Source organism: Piliocolobus tephrosceles, chromosome 10 (assembly GCF_002776525.5).
Source record: "Piliocolobus tephrosceles isolate RC106 chromosome 10, ASM277652v3, whole genome shotgun sequence".
Classification (NCBI taxonomy): domain Eukaryota; kingdom Metazoa; phylum Chordata; class Mammalia; order Primates; family Cercopithecidae; genus Piliocolobus; species Piliocolobus tephrosceles.
In genome coordinates, this window is record NC_045443.1 from 32,169,892 (window position 1) to 32,188,511 (window position 18,620).

An 18,620-nucleotide genomic window follows, 5' to 3' on the forward strand; every position below is an offset into this window, starting at 1 on the left:
GTCTTGAAGGCTTTGGAAACCCAGCGTTCTTTTGGGGGCAGGTGGCCCAGAGAGCCTTCTGCGCGCCCAGGGGACGAGGAGGATGCGCGGGCCGCGACCGCGATAGTTTTGTTTGCTTTTCTTGGGAGAAAGCGTTCCAGGCAGTTTCCTGAGCTTCGGCCCTCTACGTAGCAAAAGAGCCCGGGCGCCCACGCCGCTCTCAGGGTCTTCTACCGCCACCGGGACAAAGCCCTAGGAGGAGCTCCCGCCCCGCGAGCCGGACAGGGAGGAGGCTCCCCCGCCGCGCGAGCCCCACCGCTTCCCAGTCCCGGGCCCGTCGCCTGCGCCTCCGCTTGGCGCGCCTCGCGGTGCAGCGGGCGGTGGCCCCGCGCGCCCGGCGGGAGGCGCCTCGGGATGTTTCCGTCTGGTCCTTCCCTCCTCCCCCCGCGCTGACTCCATCCGCTCCCCGCCCCCTGCTCGGAGCCGCCGCCACGCGGGAAGGGAGGGAGCCAGCCCCGAGACTGCATCATTCCGCACCGGCTGCTGCAGGGCCAGAGGGAGCAGGTGGAACGAGCGAGCGAGCGAGCCGGAGCGCGCCAGACCCAGGGCGAGACTGCAGTGACGCGGCCCCGGAGACATGGCGGCCGGGCGTCTCTGAATAAGCAGAATCCGGAGCCCCTCGCCGCTCGCCGCCCCCGGCCGCCGCAGCCCGGGCCATGCCGCACGGCTGCTGACAGCACGCAGGGGCCGGCCCCGAGGACACATGCGGCGGCCTTTGCCGCCTCGCTCCTGACCCTCTGCCCTGTTCTCCATGTTGCATTTCTCGTCAGTTTCTCGGGCGGTGTAGCTGCCGCTGCCACCAGAGCCGGCGGGGCATCGCGCTGCTCATTCATCCAGCGTACTTTCTTTTCCATTTCCACCCCTCCCTTCCCATTTCCTTCTCCCTTTCCCCGCCAGCTTTGCATCCATCTCCCCTACCCCGTCATCCCCTCCTGCTTCCACCCACCGGGGCTATGGCCGCAGAAGAGGTATTGCAGACGGTGGACCATTATAAGACTGAAATAGAGAGGCTGACCAAGGAGCTCACGGAGACCACCCACGAGAAGATCCAGGCTGCCGAGTATGGGCTGGTGGTGCTGGAGGAGAAGCTGACCCTCAAACAGCAGTATGACGAGCTGGAGGCTGAGTACGACAGCCTCAAACAGGAGCTGGAGCAGCTCAAAGAGGTGAGTTGCCTGTCACCTCTCCCCTTCCTGGCCCGCACTCCCCCCACCCGCAAGGCCCACTCATCGTGATCAAGAAGTCATGAAGGAGGTGATTGAAAGGGCTGTTTCTTCTTCTAGGGCCCTTTGTTGATAAGAGAAGATTGAAAGAGTCCATTGTTTTCTCCCCCAAGAGAAAAATTGCCAAAGAAATGAATATATAAGCTGGAATTTGGGAGGCAATGGCTGTTTGGCCTGCGGGGGAGGGAGATTCGTAAGAGTCTTCACGTCTCAGCACTCTAAGGCGACATTCAAGTGGGTTGGAATGTATAAATCAAACTTCCCAAAACCGCTGTTATCTCAAACCCAGGTTTCAGCGACAATTTCATAGTCCACAGAAGTGATGAGGTTTGTGCCTGAGGACCCACAATTTCAGAATGTAGACTGTGTGGTACCTCAGCTTTCCTCTAGATGTAACCGCTCCTTGGTGAGAGAGGGAACTCCTCACCAATCCCATTTGACAAAGGCTAGGCAATCTTCATTCTGCTTGTCGTTGGGCTGCAGGAGAAAAACAACTTTGCTGGGTGATCCCATTGCCTTGATTTCACCTCGGAGGAGGCTGGGCCATGCCCAAGTCTTATGAGGTCACCCTGACTAGAAAAAATTTAACTCACCTACAAATAGTCTGAAAGAGTGGTGTATATGAAATACGTGGGTAGTGTTGCATTTCAAATGAGGCTCTTCTGGTTGAAATGATATATTTATAAAACCAGAATATCACAGATGGGTGATGTATAATATCTGTCTTCAGTTTTTTTGTATTTGGCCTCTTTTAAAGCCTGTCGGATGTATGGGAGAAAACAATGAACGTGCTTTGATTTCCTATCAAGCACTCTTAAGAACATACATATTGTTTAAGTAACTCGGTCTGTTTTACCTGATTCTTGAGGCACTATGGGTAGAAAGTAGCCACTTACAAATTTAAATGTAATATACACTCCTTTTCTATGCGTCAAGTCCTTATTTTTAGGTGCATATGGACACTTAAATGTTAATTATTGTATGGCATATAATATCAAAAATCTATTTCTTATGAGTTTGTTTTCTCTTGGGAGGGGTCTTATCTTATGCTGTTACAGTTAAAAAAATGTGATTTATGACATAATGAATCAACTTGCCTTCCAATTTAATAGGTAATATGGTAAGCATTTATACTTTTAGATATGTCTTATTCTATTTGGATGCCTGTCTACCAAAAAATAAATGTACCACCTATGATTAAAAATCCCAGCTAGAAATCTAATTTTTGTGTGTGTCAGGCTGTACATTTCTAGTTCATGTTTTACTTACTATGTACCTGTCTGGTCTTAATAACAGCTGGACTTGTTTATATTTTCCAACTTAGATTAGGCTGACATATTTAAATGCAGTGATGCTAAACCTCGTGAAGTGAGGAAGCAGGATGGTGACTGTAATTCTCAGAGATGTTTTGGTGTTGTCTATACCTATCAACACTGCTTTGCCAAGACAGGGAAGTGCAAACCAGAAAGTGGTAAGCCATCACCTTTTTGATAAAGGAGATGGACTTAATTTAATGAAATGTACGTGTTACTGACTTTCCTGCTTGATTTAAACAGTCCTTCTAGGGATATTTCTGTCATTGCACTTACCTTGCATAGCAAACCTTAATGCAATTGTGTTTTGCCTTTGCTACACTATGAGCTTTGCATCCAAAGTCTTTAACACAAAAGCTAGCACACGGTGGGCATGAAATATTTTATGAAAGAATCAGTTTGTACCAGAAGAAGGCACACTTTTGTCAAACGTTCAGTAGTCAATATTGGTTAGTGTTAGAGAAATACTAAGAAAATTAGGATGTATAGGAAGTGACAGATACTAATAAAACTACCTGTATTAGTTTCACCAGCAGTAATGAGAAAAATGTGAGAAAAATGTTTTTTAGGAATAATGTAACTGTGGTTTCTTAATACAGAATGATGCAAATACCAGCTAAAATTTTTTCTATAAATATTTTAATGTGTATTTTGTCCCATATAGCAGGAAGTTAATAAAAATTTATCAGCATTATTTTTACTAAATTATTCTTTTCATATATTTATTTTCAGTTGCATTTAGCATAAGTGAAATTCAAGATTCCTGAAAAACTGGTTTATACAGTTATATAAAAATGTATTTTAAGTAATAAAATAATTATTATAGTTGATTATTTGATAGTGAGGCCTATTATTTTTATTCTTTAAACATGGAATATACTTTAGTTGGAAATATAACTTAAATTAGTTAAATCGATTTCAAGTAACATTTCTTGTATGAAAAGTAAATCCAAAATAATTGTGCAAACTGAAGTGTTCCAACACTAATATTATATAGAAGTCAGTTTTGAAAAATATATTTTGTGAGTGTTTTGACTTTTCAAAAGGAAGTTTTGCTCATTATCAGGTGTATATAGTAAATGATGTTGCATTGTATCTATAAAGCCAAGCATAAAATAAATCTGGCTTATTTCTGGGATCTTTGAACAAATATGATTTATTTAAAAATAATTGAACCAGTTTATGGGAATGTCAACAGAAAACTACTGTATTAAGTCCAAGTTGGACATTAGTAATTTGCAATGTAGCAACATGGCTCAGTCTTTGCAGGTCATTTTGTTTTCCAGAGTCAGTACTCACCAATGTTGCTACCTTCTTTCCCAGGCTAGGTACTGCTGTGACAATAATGCAAGTGGGCAGTGTTGCCTGAAGATGTGCAAAATCAAGAAGATGAAATTCATTATATTTTTTTCCTAGTTATTTCTTCTCTTAACTCAATTGTTTTTTGACCTGGCCTGATGTTGTTTAGTGCTCTGCGTGGACTACTGTAATTCAGCTCACAAAAGAACACACTTGAAAGAAAAATACTAAGGATTTGAAAAAAGGATGACTTCTGACATCATCAGAATGTTCTCCTTTTCATGATTCTTTGGGCAGCTGGACAGAGCAGTATGTCCACTGGAATACTTGAGTCTGGTTTTGTGATTTCACAAGTAACACTTGCTCTTCAGTGACCTGAGTGAGGGTCACCCACACCCAGTTATGTTCAAGGCCTGGCTGATTATATGTTTGGGATGTACATAAATCAGCACTGTGCGCCTGTCACCCAGGCCAGAATAGTGTTTGAAGAAGAGTCATAGCTCCAAAATAACCTGAAAACTAAAAATATACCTGTATAAAAATACCCTAGATCTTAAACTTAAGAGTTTTTTTGAACTTAAAAATGGTTGAAATTTAAAATGTTGTAAAGTTGAAAAAGAGCCCCTTTAGAAAGGAATGATTCAGCATTACTGGTGGCATTTTAAAAAGGAAATGTATCTGTGAGACAGCTTTAGAAAAGTTTTGCAGCTTGGATACCGTAAACTATGCACTAATGAGCTTCAACCCATTTTCTTGCTCATTTTGTCAACCCCGACACCAAGGATAGTTACTAGCTGCTGAAGAAGCACTTTCTGGACATTGGGCAGCTTTTCCTTTTGTAGCCAACTCTATGCTTTTTCAGGGTTATAGTTAATTCATTCAACACAAAAATATGTACTTATACAGTTTTAGAGCTCGTCACATTGGTGACCTGATGAATGCCATTTAATTACCTAGATTCATCTTTAAGCAGAATTGTTTTCCTTTCAGATGCTTAGAAAGATTGTTAGTTTCTTTTATATCTTTAAGTTGGTGACCTGATGAATGCCGTTTAATTACCTAGATTCATCTTTAAGCAGAATTGTTTTCCCTTCAGATGCTTAGAAAGTTTGTTAGTTTCTTTTATATCTTTAAGTTCTAAATCACAAAATCATATGGCAAGAAAAACCCCACATTTCTTTTCCAATCTATGAATAAAGAGAAAGTTAATACTTAATTGACCTGAACTATGATTTTTAACTTCTCTCATTGTTTTTATTTTTTTATTTTATTTTTGAGATGGAGTCTCGCACTTTCACCCAGGCTGGAGTGCAGTGGCACAATCTCGGCTCACTGCAAGCTCCACCTCCCGGGTTCACACCATTCTCCTGCCTCAGCCTCCCAAGCAGCTGGGACTACAGGCACCTGCCACCACGCCCGGCTAATTTTTTGTATTTTAAGTAGAGACGGGGTTTCACTGTGTTAGCCAGGATGGTCTCGATGTTTTTAAAGAAAAAATATTTACACTTATCATCAAATTAATCTTAAAATCTAAAATACATTAAGATATGCTTTTGGAAACTGTTTACAAACAACCTCAACAAACAAACATCATCGCTTTCAATCACATCTCTTTTTTTCTGGACCCAGTTGCTCTAACTTGCACTACCCCTTCTTTTTTTTTTTTTTTTTTTTTTTGAGATGGAGTTTCACTCTTGTTGCCCAGGCTAGAGTGCAATGGTGTGATATCGGCTCACTGCAACTTCCACCTCCCAGGTTCAAGTGATTCTCCTGCTTCAGCCTCCTGAGTAGCTGGGATTACAGGCATGTGCCACCATGCCTAGCCAATTTTGTATTTTTAGTAGAGACAGGGTTTCTCCACATTGGTTAGGTTGATCTTGAACTCCCGACCTCAGGTGATCCACCTGCCTCAGCCTCTCAAAGTGCTGGGATTACAGGCAACTGTGCCCATCCCCTTCTTTTTATTTCAAATCAAGATTTCGTCTCTGGCGAAGTTATTTCTCACATATAACTTAGCAAGACTTTATCATCTTTTATCACATTCCCCATGTTTATGTGAGTATGTATGACAGCAATGGTTTGAAGATTTCTTCAGAACTTTTTGCTTGCAAATATTTTGCCCTATCATCCCCTTAAATATACTTGTACTCATGGATATTGCTTTCCAAATTTGAAAATAAGGTAATTAATTACTTGCATGTTGAAATATACATAAAGGACTTGCCCACACATAAGATTCCACCTGTAATTACGGCTTTGAGGAGAGGAGGGCATGAAGGGCTTCATAGTCTTAGTATTAAATAATTCATGATGCTAAAGGAGATGCATGTAAAGTCAAGTGGCAGGAGATGCAATTGGGAAAGGGCCATGGCCACATTTTGTCTTTGTCTTGGGGATGTGGAGCCATTGAAAATAAATGAAACAGTCACTGTGTTTAATTTTACCAGTCTTCAAAACAATTCAGAGGGCTTACTACTCATTTTTACTGATAAGAAGATAATAAAAATAATAAAGCATTGACTTGTGTACAAGGCTCCATTTAGAACTAAGTTCTTTACAAGCCTTGCCTCTAATTCATGCAGCAATCCTTACACAAGGTAAGTGTTGCTTGCATTATACACAAGAGGAAACTGGGTCTTAGAGAGGTTTAGGTCTCTTCCCAGGGCCACAAGACCAAGTGATGAAACTTGGAAGAAGCCCACTTTTTTTTCACTGAATCGTATTACCTTAAAGTGTGAAACATCTCTGCCTAGTCTACAAACGCAATATAGAAGGTTATGGTGATGGTCATAATGGGTGGATTGAGGCTGTGCAGTGGGATAGGCAGTGGCAGTAGGGATCATGAGGAGGGGGCACATCTAAGAGCTATTTGGGAGGTAGGGTGGAATAGGCATTGGATGTTACTATATGTGGAAAGTGAGGAAGACAGTAGAGTTGAGAATCTTCTCAGGCTGGATAGGAGGTGGTTCTATTTACAAAGGAAGGTATTATGGGGCAGAGCACTTTTAGAGGGTGAAACTGATGCTCAAGTTACATGAGCTTTTGTTGTTTTTGACACAGGGTCTCTCTCTGTCACCCATGCTGGAGTGCGGTGGTGCTGTCACAGCTCACTGCAACCTCAACCATCCTGGCTCAAGTGATCCTCCCACCTCAGCCTCCCGAGGAACTAGGACTACAGACCCATGCCACCATGCCAAATTTTTTTTTTTTTTTTTTTGAGACTGAGTCTCACTCTGTTTCCCCGGCTGGAATGCAGTGGCATGATCTCAGCTCACTGCAACCTTCGCCTCCTGAGTTCAAGCGATTCTCCTGCCTTAGCCTCCCAAGTAACTGGGACTACAGGAGCATACCACCATGCTTGGATAATTTTTTTTTTTTTTTTTTTGAGATGGAATCTTGCTCTGTCACTCAGGCTGAAGTGCAGTGGCCTTATCTCAGCTCACTGCAACCTCCACCTTTCAGGTTCAAGTGATTCTCCTGCCTCAGCCTCCTGAGTAGCTGGGACTACAGGTGCCTGCCACCATGCCTGAATAATTTTTTTTTTTTTCCCGAGACAGTCTCGCTCTGTTGCCTAGGCTGGAGCACAGTGGCACAATCTCGGCTCACTGCAACCTCTGCCTCCCGGGTTCAAGTGACTCTCCTGCCTCAGCCACCACCACGCCTGGCTAGTTTTTATATTTTTTTTAGTAGAGACAGGGTTTCACCTTGTTGGCCAGAGTGGTCTCGATCTTCTGACCTCGTGATCGACCCACCTCGTCCTCCGAAAGTGCTGGGATTATAGGCATGAGCCACTGCGACCAGCCTAATTTTTGTACTTTTAGCAGCAGAGGATTTCACCATGTTGCCCAGGCTGGTCTCAAATTCCGGAGCTCGAGCAATCTGCCTGCCTTGCCCTCATAAAGTGTTGGGATTACAGGCGTGAGCCACTGTGCCCAGCCACATAAGTCCTTTTAATTCATGTTTTCTTTGCTGGGGAAGCACATATTGCATGATAGATTCAGATACTCAACTTTCTTTTTTTTTCTTGAGATGGGGTCTCATTTTGTCACCCAGGCTGGAGTGCAGCGGTGTGATTATGGCTTACTGCAGTCTTGACCTCCTGGGCTCAAGCAGTCCTCGTGCCTCAGCCACCAAGTAGCTGGAACTACAGGCGCACATCGCCACGCCTGACTAATTTTTGTATTTTTTTTTTGTAGACATGGGGTTTTGCCACGTGGGCCAGGTTGGTCTAGAACTCTTGAGCTAAAACAATCCACCTGTCTTGGCCTCCCAAAGTGCTAGGATTACAGGCTAACTTTCAATTTAATAAAAAAAATTAATTTGTACAATTGGTTGTTATTTTATAGAAGCCTAATTTCTAGAGTATGGGATATAAACAATTTAATAATGTTTTCACCAGTTAGTTTGATTACTTTCTAAATTAGGAAAAATGAAAACAAACAATGGGCAAAGCAGCTGACTGGGGATGGTGAGGTCTAAGAAGGCAGTCTCTACTCACCCTTTAGGGTTATGGGGGCTGGGAGCAACAGTCCTCACTGCCCACTGACTAATCTTTATTAATCTTATTTAATCTTTACTGAAGATGCGTTAGCATTTTTAATTTAAGTGGTTTTTTTTTTCCTCTTTTCTTTTGGTGAGGGGTTTTGGAGGTAGGGGAGTCTCGATATGTTGACCAGGCTGATCTTGAACTCTTGGCCTCAAGCGATTCTCCCTCCTCGGCCTCCCAAAGTGCTGGGATTACAGGCATGAGCCATTGCACCCAGCCTTTTCCATTTTTCATTTCAAGACTTTGCTTTTTAAGAATTACAATTGTGTAATCATGACAGTTTTTATTGCAGTACTCCAAGCTAGAGAAAAGCATATATAAATTAATAGTTTTCCCTTCTTCTCCCACAGTTCTGTCTCTGTTGTTAACACTTTGCTGAGTATTCTTCTGTACTTGCTTTAAATGTCTTTAAACATATAGTCAGGGTTTTTGTGTGTGTGGTGTTTTTTTTTTTTTTTTTCTTTTCTTTTTTTGCTGTTTTCTTCCTTTGTTTTTATAAAAACAGGATCTTGCAGCTTGGTGTTTTAAATTTAGTAGTATGTCCTTTCAAAAGGCAGGTATTTCTGAGACAAGCCTGCATTTTTAAAGCACTGGTGAAGTGCAAAGAAAATGAGACCGATTAGGGAAGAAAACCAGAGAAGCTTAGAGTTTGGGTGACCCTGGGGATGTGGGAAGGTGGTGCACATGGTACCCTGAGGGTAGCATGGATGGTAAGTGAAAGAGAAAAAGGTGTAGGTTTGTGTAAAAGAAACTGATGGAATTTGGTTGCCCTATAGCAGACCCATGCAATGATACCAGGGGAAAAGATGGACAGTTTTGTGGGTGAATTAGCAGTGATTTTGATTCCTTGTCTTGTTGGCTGCTGATGGAGATACATATATCAGCAGAATACCTGGCTGGTTTCCATGGCCAGCAAGAGCCAGTCCTGCAGTGTGACCACATCCTGTCCATTCTGGGTCTTGGTGGCAAGCCAGGATGATTCAGGCAGTTGGGCTTTATTACGTTATCCCTTCTTTGCCCTCTGAAAGCTGAGTTTTGAAATGGTTAGGATCTTATACAACATCTCAGATTCAGCATGCTGTGCAGGAGGTGGGGAGAAAGGGGTACAAAAGAGGAAAATGTTCAGTGAAGGTGTTCTTATTACAATGGAGGGGAATATGAAAATGGAAATTGATACCTTTTCCTCTTGGGATTTAATTATGTCTAAAATTAAGGTGTTGCAATACATAATCTCTGATTTTTTTTTTTACCAGCTCTAAATCTCTGAGATGGCTATGTTTTAGAGCTATCTGTTCTGCTTATTTACTACCTATCCTTTACATTTCAAATTCATTCAATATTTTTCCAAAGTACAGAATAGTTTTGCCTAGTTGCAGTAATTTTCACCTAGGCTTCAGGGATCTTCCATCGTCTGTTTTACGTATTTTTTCTCCTTTCTTTTTCCACTCTGGTCACTCAGTTCTAGCCAAGATAATCCACCTTAGTTTAGCACTTGTGCTATGTCCCTCTCTCTCTCTCTATATATATATATACATATATAATTTTGAGATAGAGTCTCATTCTGTCGCCCTGGCTGAAGTGCAGTGGTGCGATTACGGCTCACTGTGGCCTCGACCTCACAGGTTCAAGTGATCCTCCCACCTCAGCCTCCAGAGTAGCTGGGACCATGGGTGCACACCATTATACAGGCTATTTTTTTTTTCACCTGATTTTGTTTTTACTGGAGGCTCAGGTGGCCCAACTAATTTTTAGAAATTATTATTTGCAGAGATGAGGTTTTGCTATGTTGCTCAGGCTGGTCTCGAACTTCTGGGCTCAAGTGATTCTCCCACCTCAGCCTCCCAAAGTGTTGGGATTGTAAGTGTGAACTACTGTGCCTGACCTTCTATATATATATATATATATATATTTTTTTTTTTTTTTAACCACTTCATAGTTCCCTTTGTCTTTGAACACTTGGTCCACACTCACTTTTCTTCTGGATTCATATTTTCTGATCTCACCTATTATGTTGTAGAACTGATATGTTAGGTTTGTTTTCATTGACGCATTTGTACTTGGCCTCAGAGAGGAGAACAAGGCCCTGTGAGTCACTGGGAGATTTTGCATCAAAATAAGTCAGTTTCTGACAAGTATAGTTGTAAAGTAATGGAATGAGGCAGACTTCTTAGGAAGTAATGAATTCCCTGTCACCAAAAGGGAGAAGCTAGTGAGCCACTTGCTGAGAATACTCTATGGGGGATTATCCTTGGGAAGGGTATATCTAGGATGATCTGTAAGGTTCCTTCTTATTCAGATTTCCTTGATTTTAATTCCAGGTATTCCAAATAATTTCCTAAGTTTATGTTTTTTATACTCCTTTCCCCACCACCAGAGCACAGTGTTTCTGACTTGGTTAAAGTTTTCTGCTTTAATGTTTGGCATTTCACACTATTTGATGACTGTAAACATTTGGAATGTTTTCAGAATGTCTCAAAACTTTATTTTGATTTATGTTTTTGCTTTATTTTCAGAAGAAAACTAATGGGTAATATAAAGATTTAAGATAAGGGTATCTCTAAATTTGGAGAGTTTTCAGTGCAACTATACATTTTGAAGCTACATGGTTGCATTGAGGGAGGTCTACAGCCTCCAGAATCTTCCTTTTCACACACATGTGGGTACATGTACATGCACATGATTTTATATTTTGTCATTTACGCTTAGCCCTGTGTGTGTGTGTGTGTGTATATATATATATTTTTTATAGACCGTGTTTTGCTCTCGTTGCCCAGGCTGGAGTGCAATGGCATGATCTCAGCTCACTGCAACCTCCACCTCCCAGTTTCAAGTGATTCTTCTGTCTCAGGCTCCTGAGTAGCTGGGATTACAGGCATGCTGGGATTACAACCACGCGTGGCTAATTTTGTATTTTTAACAGAGACAGGGTTTCTCCATGTTGGTCAGGCTGGTTGTGAACTCCTGACCTCAGGTGATCTGCTCGCCTTGGCCTCCCAAAGTGCTGGGATTACAGGCGTGAGCCATCGCACTGGCCTGCTTAGTCCAACATTTTATAATCTGCAGTGTCAACTAGTCAGTCCCCAGAATCTGTGGGTTCAGCATCCTTGGATTCTGCATCCTTGGATTCAACGAACCTTGGATTGAAAATATTTGGAAAAAAATTTCATCTGTACTAAACGTATACAGGCTTTTGTTGGTCATTGTTCCCTGAATAATTCAGTATAACAGCTATTTACATGGCATTTACATCGTATTAGGTATTATAAGTAATCTAGAGATGATTTAATGTATACTGGAGGATGTGTGTAGGTTACATGCAAATATTACACTATTTTATCTCAGGGACTTGAGCATCTGTGGATTTTGATATCTACAGGGGTCCTGGAACACCCACACCCTCACCAAGACTGAGGGATGACTGTATTTACATTAGATACCACTCTGATACTTTCTTTTTGCTTTAGATTGCCCATTACTTCTTCATCTGTTTCATTTATTCATTCAAAAATTTGTATTGAGTGGCTACTGTGTCGGGCATGGTTCCACTTGCTGGAGATACAGCGTTAAACAAGACAGACCCGATGGAGCTGCCTGGGTGGAGCTTATGTTTCAGACTGGGAAGAGAGTCAACGAACGAACATCCACACATATTTCAGTTGTGAGAGGTGCCATGAGGGAAGAGACAGACTGGCTGGGGAAAGCGTGATCAGGCCGTCTTCCCCAGGAAGTGAGACTTGAGCCCAGACCTGAATGATGACAAGAAGCCAGTCACGTGGAGACTGGGGAATGTGATTTTTAAGAAGAGGACAAGTGCCAAGATCTGCGAACTCTGTTGTAGTTGTTAGGGAAAGTGATGGGTTACCATGCTCTGTGAAAATGACCATTCATATTTGAAATAATGACCATTCTGTAACATAGTGTATTGCCTATTAGATTTTTCTAATGAGGTATTGGGTCTCAACATTGGAAATGTTTGAGCAGAGCCTGGATATCTTCCTGAGGTCTTCTCTGAGAAGAGGTGGGTGGGAACCAGTGACTTTCAATACAGACTGTATGTTAGAATCACCTGGGTGATGTATACAACTACTGCTGCCTGGACGCCACTCCCGGAGAGTTAAATCACTCCTTGGAAGTGGAGCCTGGCTTCAGCATGTGAATCCCTTTTCCCTTAGAGATGCAGCCAGGGTGAAGAACCCCTCTTCTATATTGCCAACTTGAGGACTAAATGACCCCATGGGCATAGAAGTGTTTAGTAAGAAAATCTGGTTCGAGGCACAGTGGCTCATGCCTGTAATCCCAGCACTTAGGGAAGCCAAGGCGGATGGATCATACAAGGCCAGGAGTTTGAGACCAGCCTGACCAACATGGCGAAACCCCATCTCTATTAAAAATACAGAATTAGCTGGGCCTGCTGGCATGCGCCTGTAATTCCAGCTACTCGGGAGACTGAGGCATGAGAATCGCTTGAACCCAGAAGGTGGAGGTTGCATTGAGCTGAGATCGTGCCACTTCACTCCAGCTTGGGTGACAGAGCAAGACTCTGTCTCAGAACAAAACAAAACGAAAAACTGGGAAGTTATGAGCTAATATATAAACCTTCATTGTATAGTCTTTTAAAATTTGTTGTTTCTGCTTTCTGAAAATGGAAACATTAAATCCTTTCTGAAAACCAGAAAATGTCAAAAACTTAACTGCATTAGACAGAGATATATGTTAAATTTGAGTGCATTTATTTTCTATTCTTGAGGACTGCTTAAAGTTTCTTTTAAAAGTTCTCTCTTATTATGTCTATTTATTTTATTCTGTTTGCAGTTTTTATGCCAACTTTGCACATTTGTAAATAGAGTATTTAAAAAGGATTTTTTTTGAGGGATTGATCTCTAACTTCTGGGTGACTTTTAGTTGTTCTTTTGGTTATATATCTTTACTGTTTTCCAACATTTTAAGGAGAAAAAGCCTACTCTAAAATGTAATATTTAACTGCTGTGTTTCTGTCTTTAAATTTAGAATTGAAAATGATAACCTATTTACATTTATGGGAACAATAACAATATGTACAATAATAGTAGCAATTTCCTTAAGAATGTTTTGTTGCAGTTTGGCGTGGGTCTATAATAGAAGGTTCAGAATGATGGGTCTTTGTTTTTCTCTTGCATACTGCAGAGTAATGTAGAATCAAATGCCACTATTGAAGAGCTCTTAGTCATCAATTTTTGAAATTGAAAGAGGTTTATATTGTAAGAAGGATGGGCCCTGTTGATAAGCCTCACTGATTGCTACTTTGTAGATGGTTTTAGGGGATATTTTGAAGTTGACCTTGTGTGAGGTTGCTGGATGGAAACAGGATGAGTTTAATCTTGTACATGACTTCTTTTGTTGAGCTGGAGATACTATTATCTTGCAGATTATCTCTTTGGCATGCACAACCATTTTTTTTTGTCCTTTAAATCACAAACTGGCTTTCTTTTTGCTAAGGTTGGTGTGCTTAGATTCTTTAAGCTCCAAATCTCAAGAAAATATAGGAAGAAAAATCGACCATTAGAAAGAGAGAGAGAAAAAAAAAAAAAAAAAGAAAAAATATAATGTGCTCCAAACCAGTTATAAATAGCTTTTGAATTGTTGGCTCCATAGATAATTTTTTTTTTTTTTTTGAGACAGTCTCACCCTGTTGCCCAGACTGGAGTGCAGTGACGTAATCTCGGCTCACTGCAACCACCACCTCCTGGGTTCAAGTGATTCTCCTGCCTCAGCCTCCCAAGTAGCTGGGATTACAGATGTGTGCCACCATGCCTGGCTAATTTTTTGTGTCTTTAGTAGAGACGGGGTTTCACCATGTTGGTCAGGCTGGTCTCGAGCCTCTGACCTCGTGATCCACCCGCCTCAGCCTTCTAAAGTGTTAAGATTACAGGCGTGAGCCAGAGCGCCTGGCCTCCATAGATAATTTTTAAAAGTCATACCAGATCTTAATTAATGTTGGCATTAAAAACTAATGGTGGCTCACGCCTGTAATCCCAGCATTTTGGGAGGCCAAGACGGGTAGATCACTTGAGGTCAGGAGTTCAAGACCAGCCTGGCCAACATGGTGAAACCCTGTCTCAACTAAAAATAAAAAAATTAGCTGGATGTGGTGGTGCATGCCTGTAATCCCAGCTACTTGGGAGGCTGAGGCAGGAGAATCTCTTGAACCTGGGAGGCGGAGGTTGCAGTGAGCCGAGATCACTCCATTACATTCCAGCCTGGGTGAGAGTCTCATTCTGTCTCAAAAAAAAAAAAAAAAAAAGGCTGAGGTGGGAGGATGACTTGAGCCCAGAGGGCAGAGGCTGCAGAGAGCCAGGATCGCAATACTGCACTCCAGCCTGGGTGACAGAACAAGACTCCATCTCAAACAAACGAACAAATAAATGAAAACTAACTACGGTTAATGATGTAGTGATCTCAACAACGGAAGATCTCAGTTTGTCAATTATTTTTGGTTTTTTTTTGAGACAGGGTCTCGCTTTCTTGCCCAGGCTGGAGTGCAGTGGTGTGATCTCGGCTCATTGCAGCCTTGACTTCCCAGGCTCAAGTGATCCTCCTGCCTCAGCCTCCTGAGTAGCTGGGACTACAGATGTGAGTCACCATGCCCAGCTAATTTTTTTGTATTTTTTGTAGAGACAGTGTCTCACAATGTTGCGCAGGCTCGTCTCAAACTGTTGGACTCAAGCCATCTACCTGCTTCGGCCTCCAAAGGTGCTGGGATTACAGGTGTGTACCACTGCACCCAGCCTCAGTTTGTTAATGTTTTACAATAATTTAGAAGTAGAACCCTTTCTTAAGAGCGTTCTCAGGTCTTCTACCTTAATTACTGTGGTTATTTCCAGTCATGTTTTATAATCAACTGCTATTTTTCATTGTGGCAACATAAGTAATATATTTTTGTAAATCATGCTGAAGTGCTTGGGACAAAACAAACAATTATTTGCTAAAATTTAGACCAGGGTCTCAAAACAATTACATTTTTAGATAATGGTCACAGTAAGTCTTCTCGGGAAAAAGCAATGAAGAAAACTCTAGACCAATGAGATTTTAGTTATCATTAATCAATGCCAAACGAAAAAATCTTAAGATGTATTTAAATTTGTGATGCCAGTGTGATTCAGAAATTTGAAAAATGGATTTCAAAGTAATGCTGTGAGCAGATAGGTCATTGCGTAAACATAACTAATGGTTCATTCATTCATTCCTACAATAATAATTCCATGTCAGATTTGGGTGTTGAGAATACAGCAGAGAACAAACACAACGGAAAGTCCATATTAGTGGAGCCTACATTTTGTGGGGGAAGAGAGATGATAAACAAAATGAATGAGTAAAGTAGATAGCACGTTAGATCGTCCAAAATGCTATGGGGGGAAAAAACCCTGGGAATAGGGAGATGGCATGTGAAGTGGAAGAGGGTTATGATTTTCAATAGAGTGGTCAGATAAAGCCTCATTGAGAAGACGCAATATGGAGACCATGTGACTGGAGGGGACTGAGCTAGGGGGTGAAGAGTAGGTGAGACCAGAGGGGGCCACATGATGTAGCAGCTTCTAGATTATCAGGACTTTGGCTTTTGCTCTGAGTGAGATGGGAAACTTTCAGAGAGCTTTGAGCAAAAAAGTCACAATGTTCTGTGCTTTTTCCCTGATTGAGATAACTTCTGCATACATTCAGGCAAGACTAAAACCCCCTTCAGGGAAAAGGAGGTTTCATTAACTCAGTATCCCATGAGGTATATGGCATTCTCTTCCTTCCCACCATAGCAGGTGTTTAATAGATGGTTATGGTATTGCACTGATTTAGATTGGGAAAAAAATAAAGATGAAGTTATTAAGGCAGTCAGTTCTGGTCGGGCACGGTAGCTCACGCCAGTAATCCCAGCGGTTTGGGAGGCTGAGGCGGGCAAATCACCTGAGGTCAGGAGTTCAGGACCAGCCTGGCCACATGGTGAAACAAAAATAAGCCGGGCGTGGTGGCAGGCACCTGTAATCCCAGCTACCCGGGGGTTGAGCCTGGAGAATCGCTTGAACCTGGGAGACGGAGATTGCAGTGAGCCGAGATTGTGCCACTGCACTCCATGCTGGGCGACAGAGCAAGACTCTGTCTCAAATTAAAAAGACAGCCAGTTATTTTAAAAAAGGTTGGAGTAGACCACTTGTTTTAAAAATAACCATTTGTGTGCCTAGATTAAGCCCATTTATTCAAAAGACACTGTGCTGACTTGCCTGGTTCCTTGTACCTGAATCTTTACCTAAGTGTCTTGTACTCTCTGTCCTTTATTCTCCATAATATGAGCCATCCAGTAGACCCTAAGCAAAGGGGACACACAGACAGTCTCAACATTGTATTACTGGTTCTGTGCTACAGTTGTCATTCAGGTTCCTGAGAAAATGGATTGAATGCTTGTTATTCATTTATTTATCTATTAAGTCTTTAGAGAGCATCATCTATATGCCAGGTATTATGCAGGCTACACAAAAATTAGGAAGACATAATCTTTATTTTTAAGTTACTTATTTGTTGTTGGAGGCAACAGAGATAAACAAATTGTGATATTTTACTGGAAAGAATTTGGGTTTTTGAGTTAAGAACAGACTGTTTGAAATCCCTTTAGCAGCTCTGTGTCCTCAGGCCAATACTTGAAATGATGTGAACGTTGGTTTCCTCCTCAGTAAGATGGAGAATGATAATAACTACAAGTGGTAAGGAAAAATGCACGTGAAGGATTTAATACGGTACCTGACACATGACAAGCACTTGATAAATGATGGATGTGATGGTGACAATAATAGTAATAATAATAAAATAATAATGGGTTGGCTGTGCTCGATAGGAGTGGAGGGTAGCAAACCCAGCTTGAATCAGAGTAATCTCTCTGATCAGGCAACATTTGAAGGTGCTTTGAAGAATGAGTAGGGATTTTCCGGGGAGAGAAGAGGGGCAAAGTCGTTCAGGAAGATGAAACAGCCTGTAGAAGAGGGAAGGCTGGAGAGGGTGCTGCTTGTCAGTGTCTGTGTTGTTGCAGTAGGAGGGTAGATGGAATTGGGTGAGAGGGGAGGTGAGCCTGGAGAGATGGTTTGGGGCCAGATGGGGAAAGCTGTGTGATGGGGCTTGTCAGTTTCTGCCAGCCAACGCTTCAGCATAGCTGACTGTAACAAAGTTGGGAAGGCCTTGCTTTTGAGAGCCAGGCCTGGAGTACCTCTGACTAACAAGAGGTCTGGGAGGATCTGCTGCTCCCATGCCCTCCTTTGGGTGTTTTAGAGTCTGTTTGAACCTTCTGGGCTGCTGTGAATTAGGGAATGGCAGTTCCTCAGTCTAACTCCTATTGTGAACAGGTTGCCTAATTGGCCCTTTGGTTTGGGCGCCCACTGTCCTTCCGCGTGGTTGGATAGATGTTGCTCCCAATGACCCTGATCTCTTACAGACCCCTCTGATTCTTCACTCTTGGCTTTGAGAGCCCCTGATGCCCTGCTGTCTTGACTGAGCTTCTAATGGTTGATCAGACCCTTGAACGTTGAGTTCTTTCCATACTGGACTTGAATATTCTCCTGCCCATTTGATTTGTTAATTAGGATTCATTGGCTGTTTCCCTGCTCTGGTCTTTTCTCTCTGTTGCTGCTGGTTCAAGTTTAATCTCCATTTTCCTTCTCCTCTGGGAAGTTTCCCTTATGCCTCTTGAACAGGGTCAAGAGCACTTAGGAGCTCAAATTTACACTGTATATCATGAAAAAAGCATTGAAAGTTTCAAAGCAGGAGAGTGACATAATTAGTTTTATGTTTTAAAACGAATTTTTGACTTTAGATTCTGGCAATACGGTGGTCCTGTGGTCTAAGACCTCTGACTAACCTTCCTGCTGGCAACAATTAAACATGCTGAGTGAAATAAAAAAGTGGCCCTTAAATGGAATGAATGAGTTGACTACTCGGTGAGGATGCTTAGAGGCTAAAACTGAATTAAAGCAGGAACTCTTAGAAGTAAGCAGTGTGTTGACCGGGCACAGTGGCTCAGCCTGTAATCCCAACCCTTTGGGAGGCCAAGGCGGGTGGATCACTTCAGCTCAGGAGTTTGAGACCAGCCTGGGCAACATGGCAAGACCCTGTCTCTACAAAAAAAACAAAAAAGTCAAAATTAGGCGGGCATGGTCACACACACCTATAGTCCCATCTACTTGGGAGCCT

At 42.2% G+C, this 18,620-nt stretch overlaps 1 protein-coding gene across 3 annotated transcripts in view; it reads left to right on the top strand.

Moving 5' to 3' along the window:
* Positions 1-464: 464 nt before the first annotated feature.
* The window catches only part of BICD1 (BICD cargo adaptor 1), a 263,984-nt gene continuing 245,828 nt past the window's right edge, over positions 465-18,620 (top strand). For all 3 annotated transcript variants that reach the window (XM_023208955.2, XM_023208956.2, XM_023208957.2), the window contains exon 1: positions 465-1,205. In XM_023208955.2, the coding sequence (XP_023064723.1) occupies positions 993-1,205 (213 nt within the window). In that variant the 5' untranslated portion in view covers positions 465-992. The remainder of the gene's footprint in view (positions 1,206-18,620) is intronic.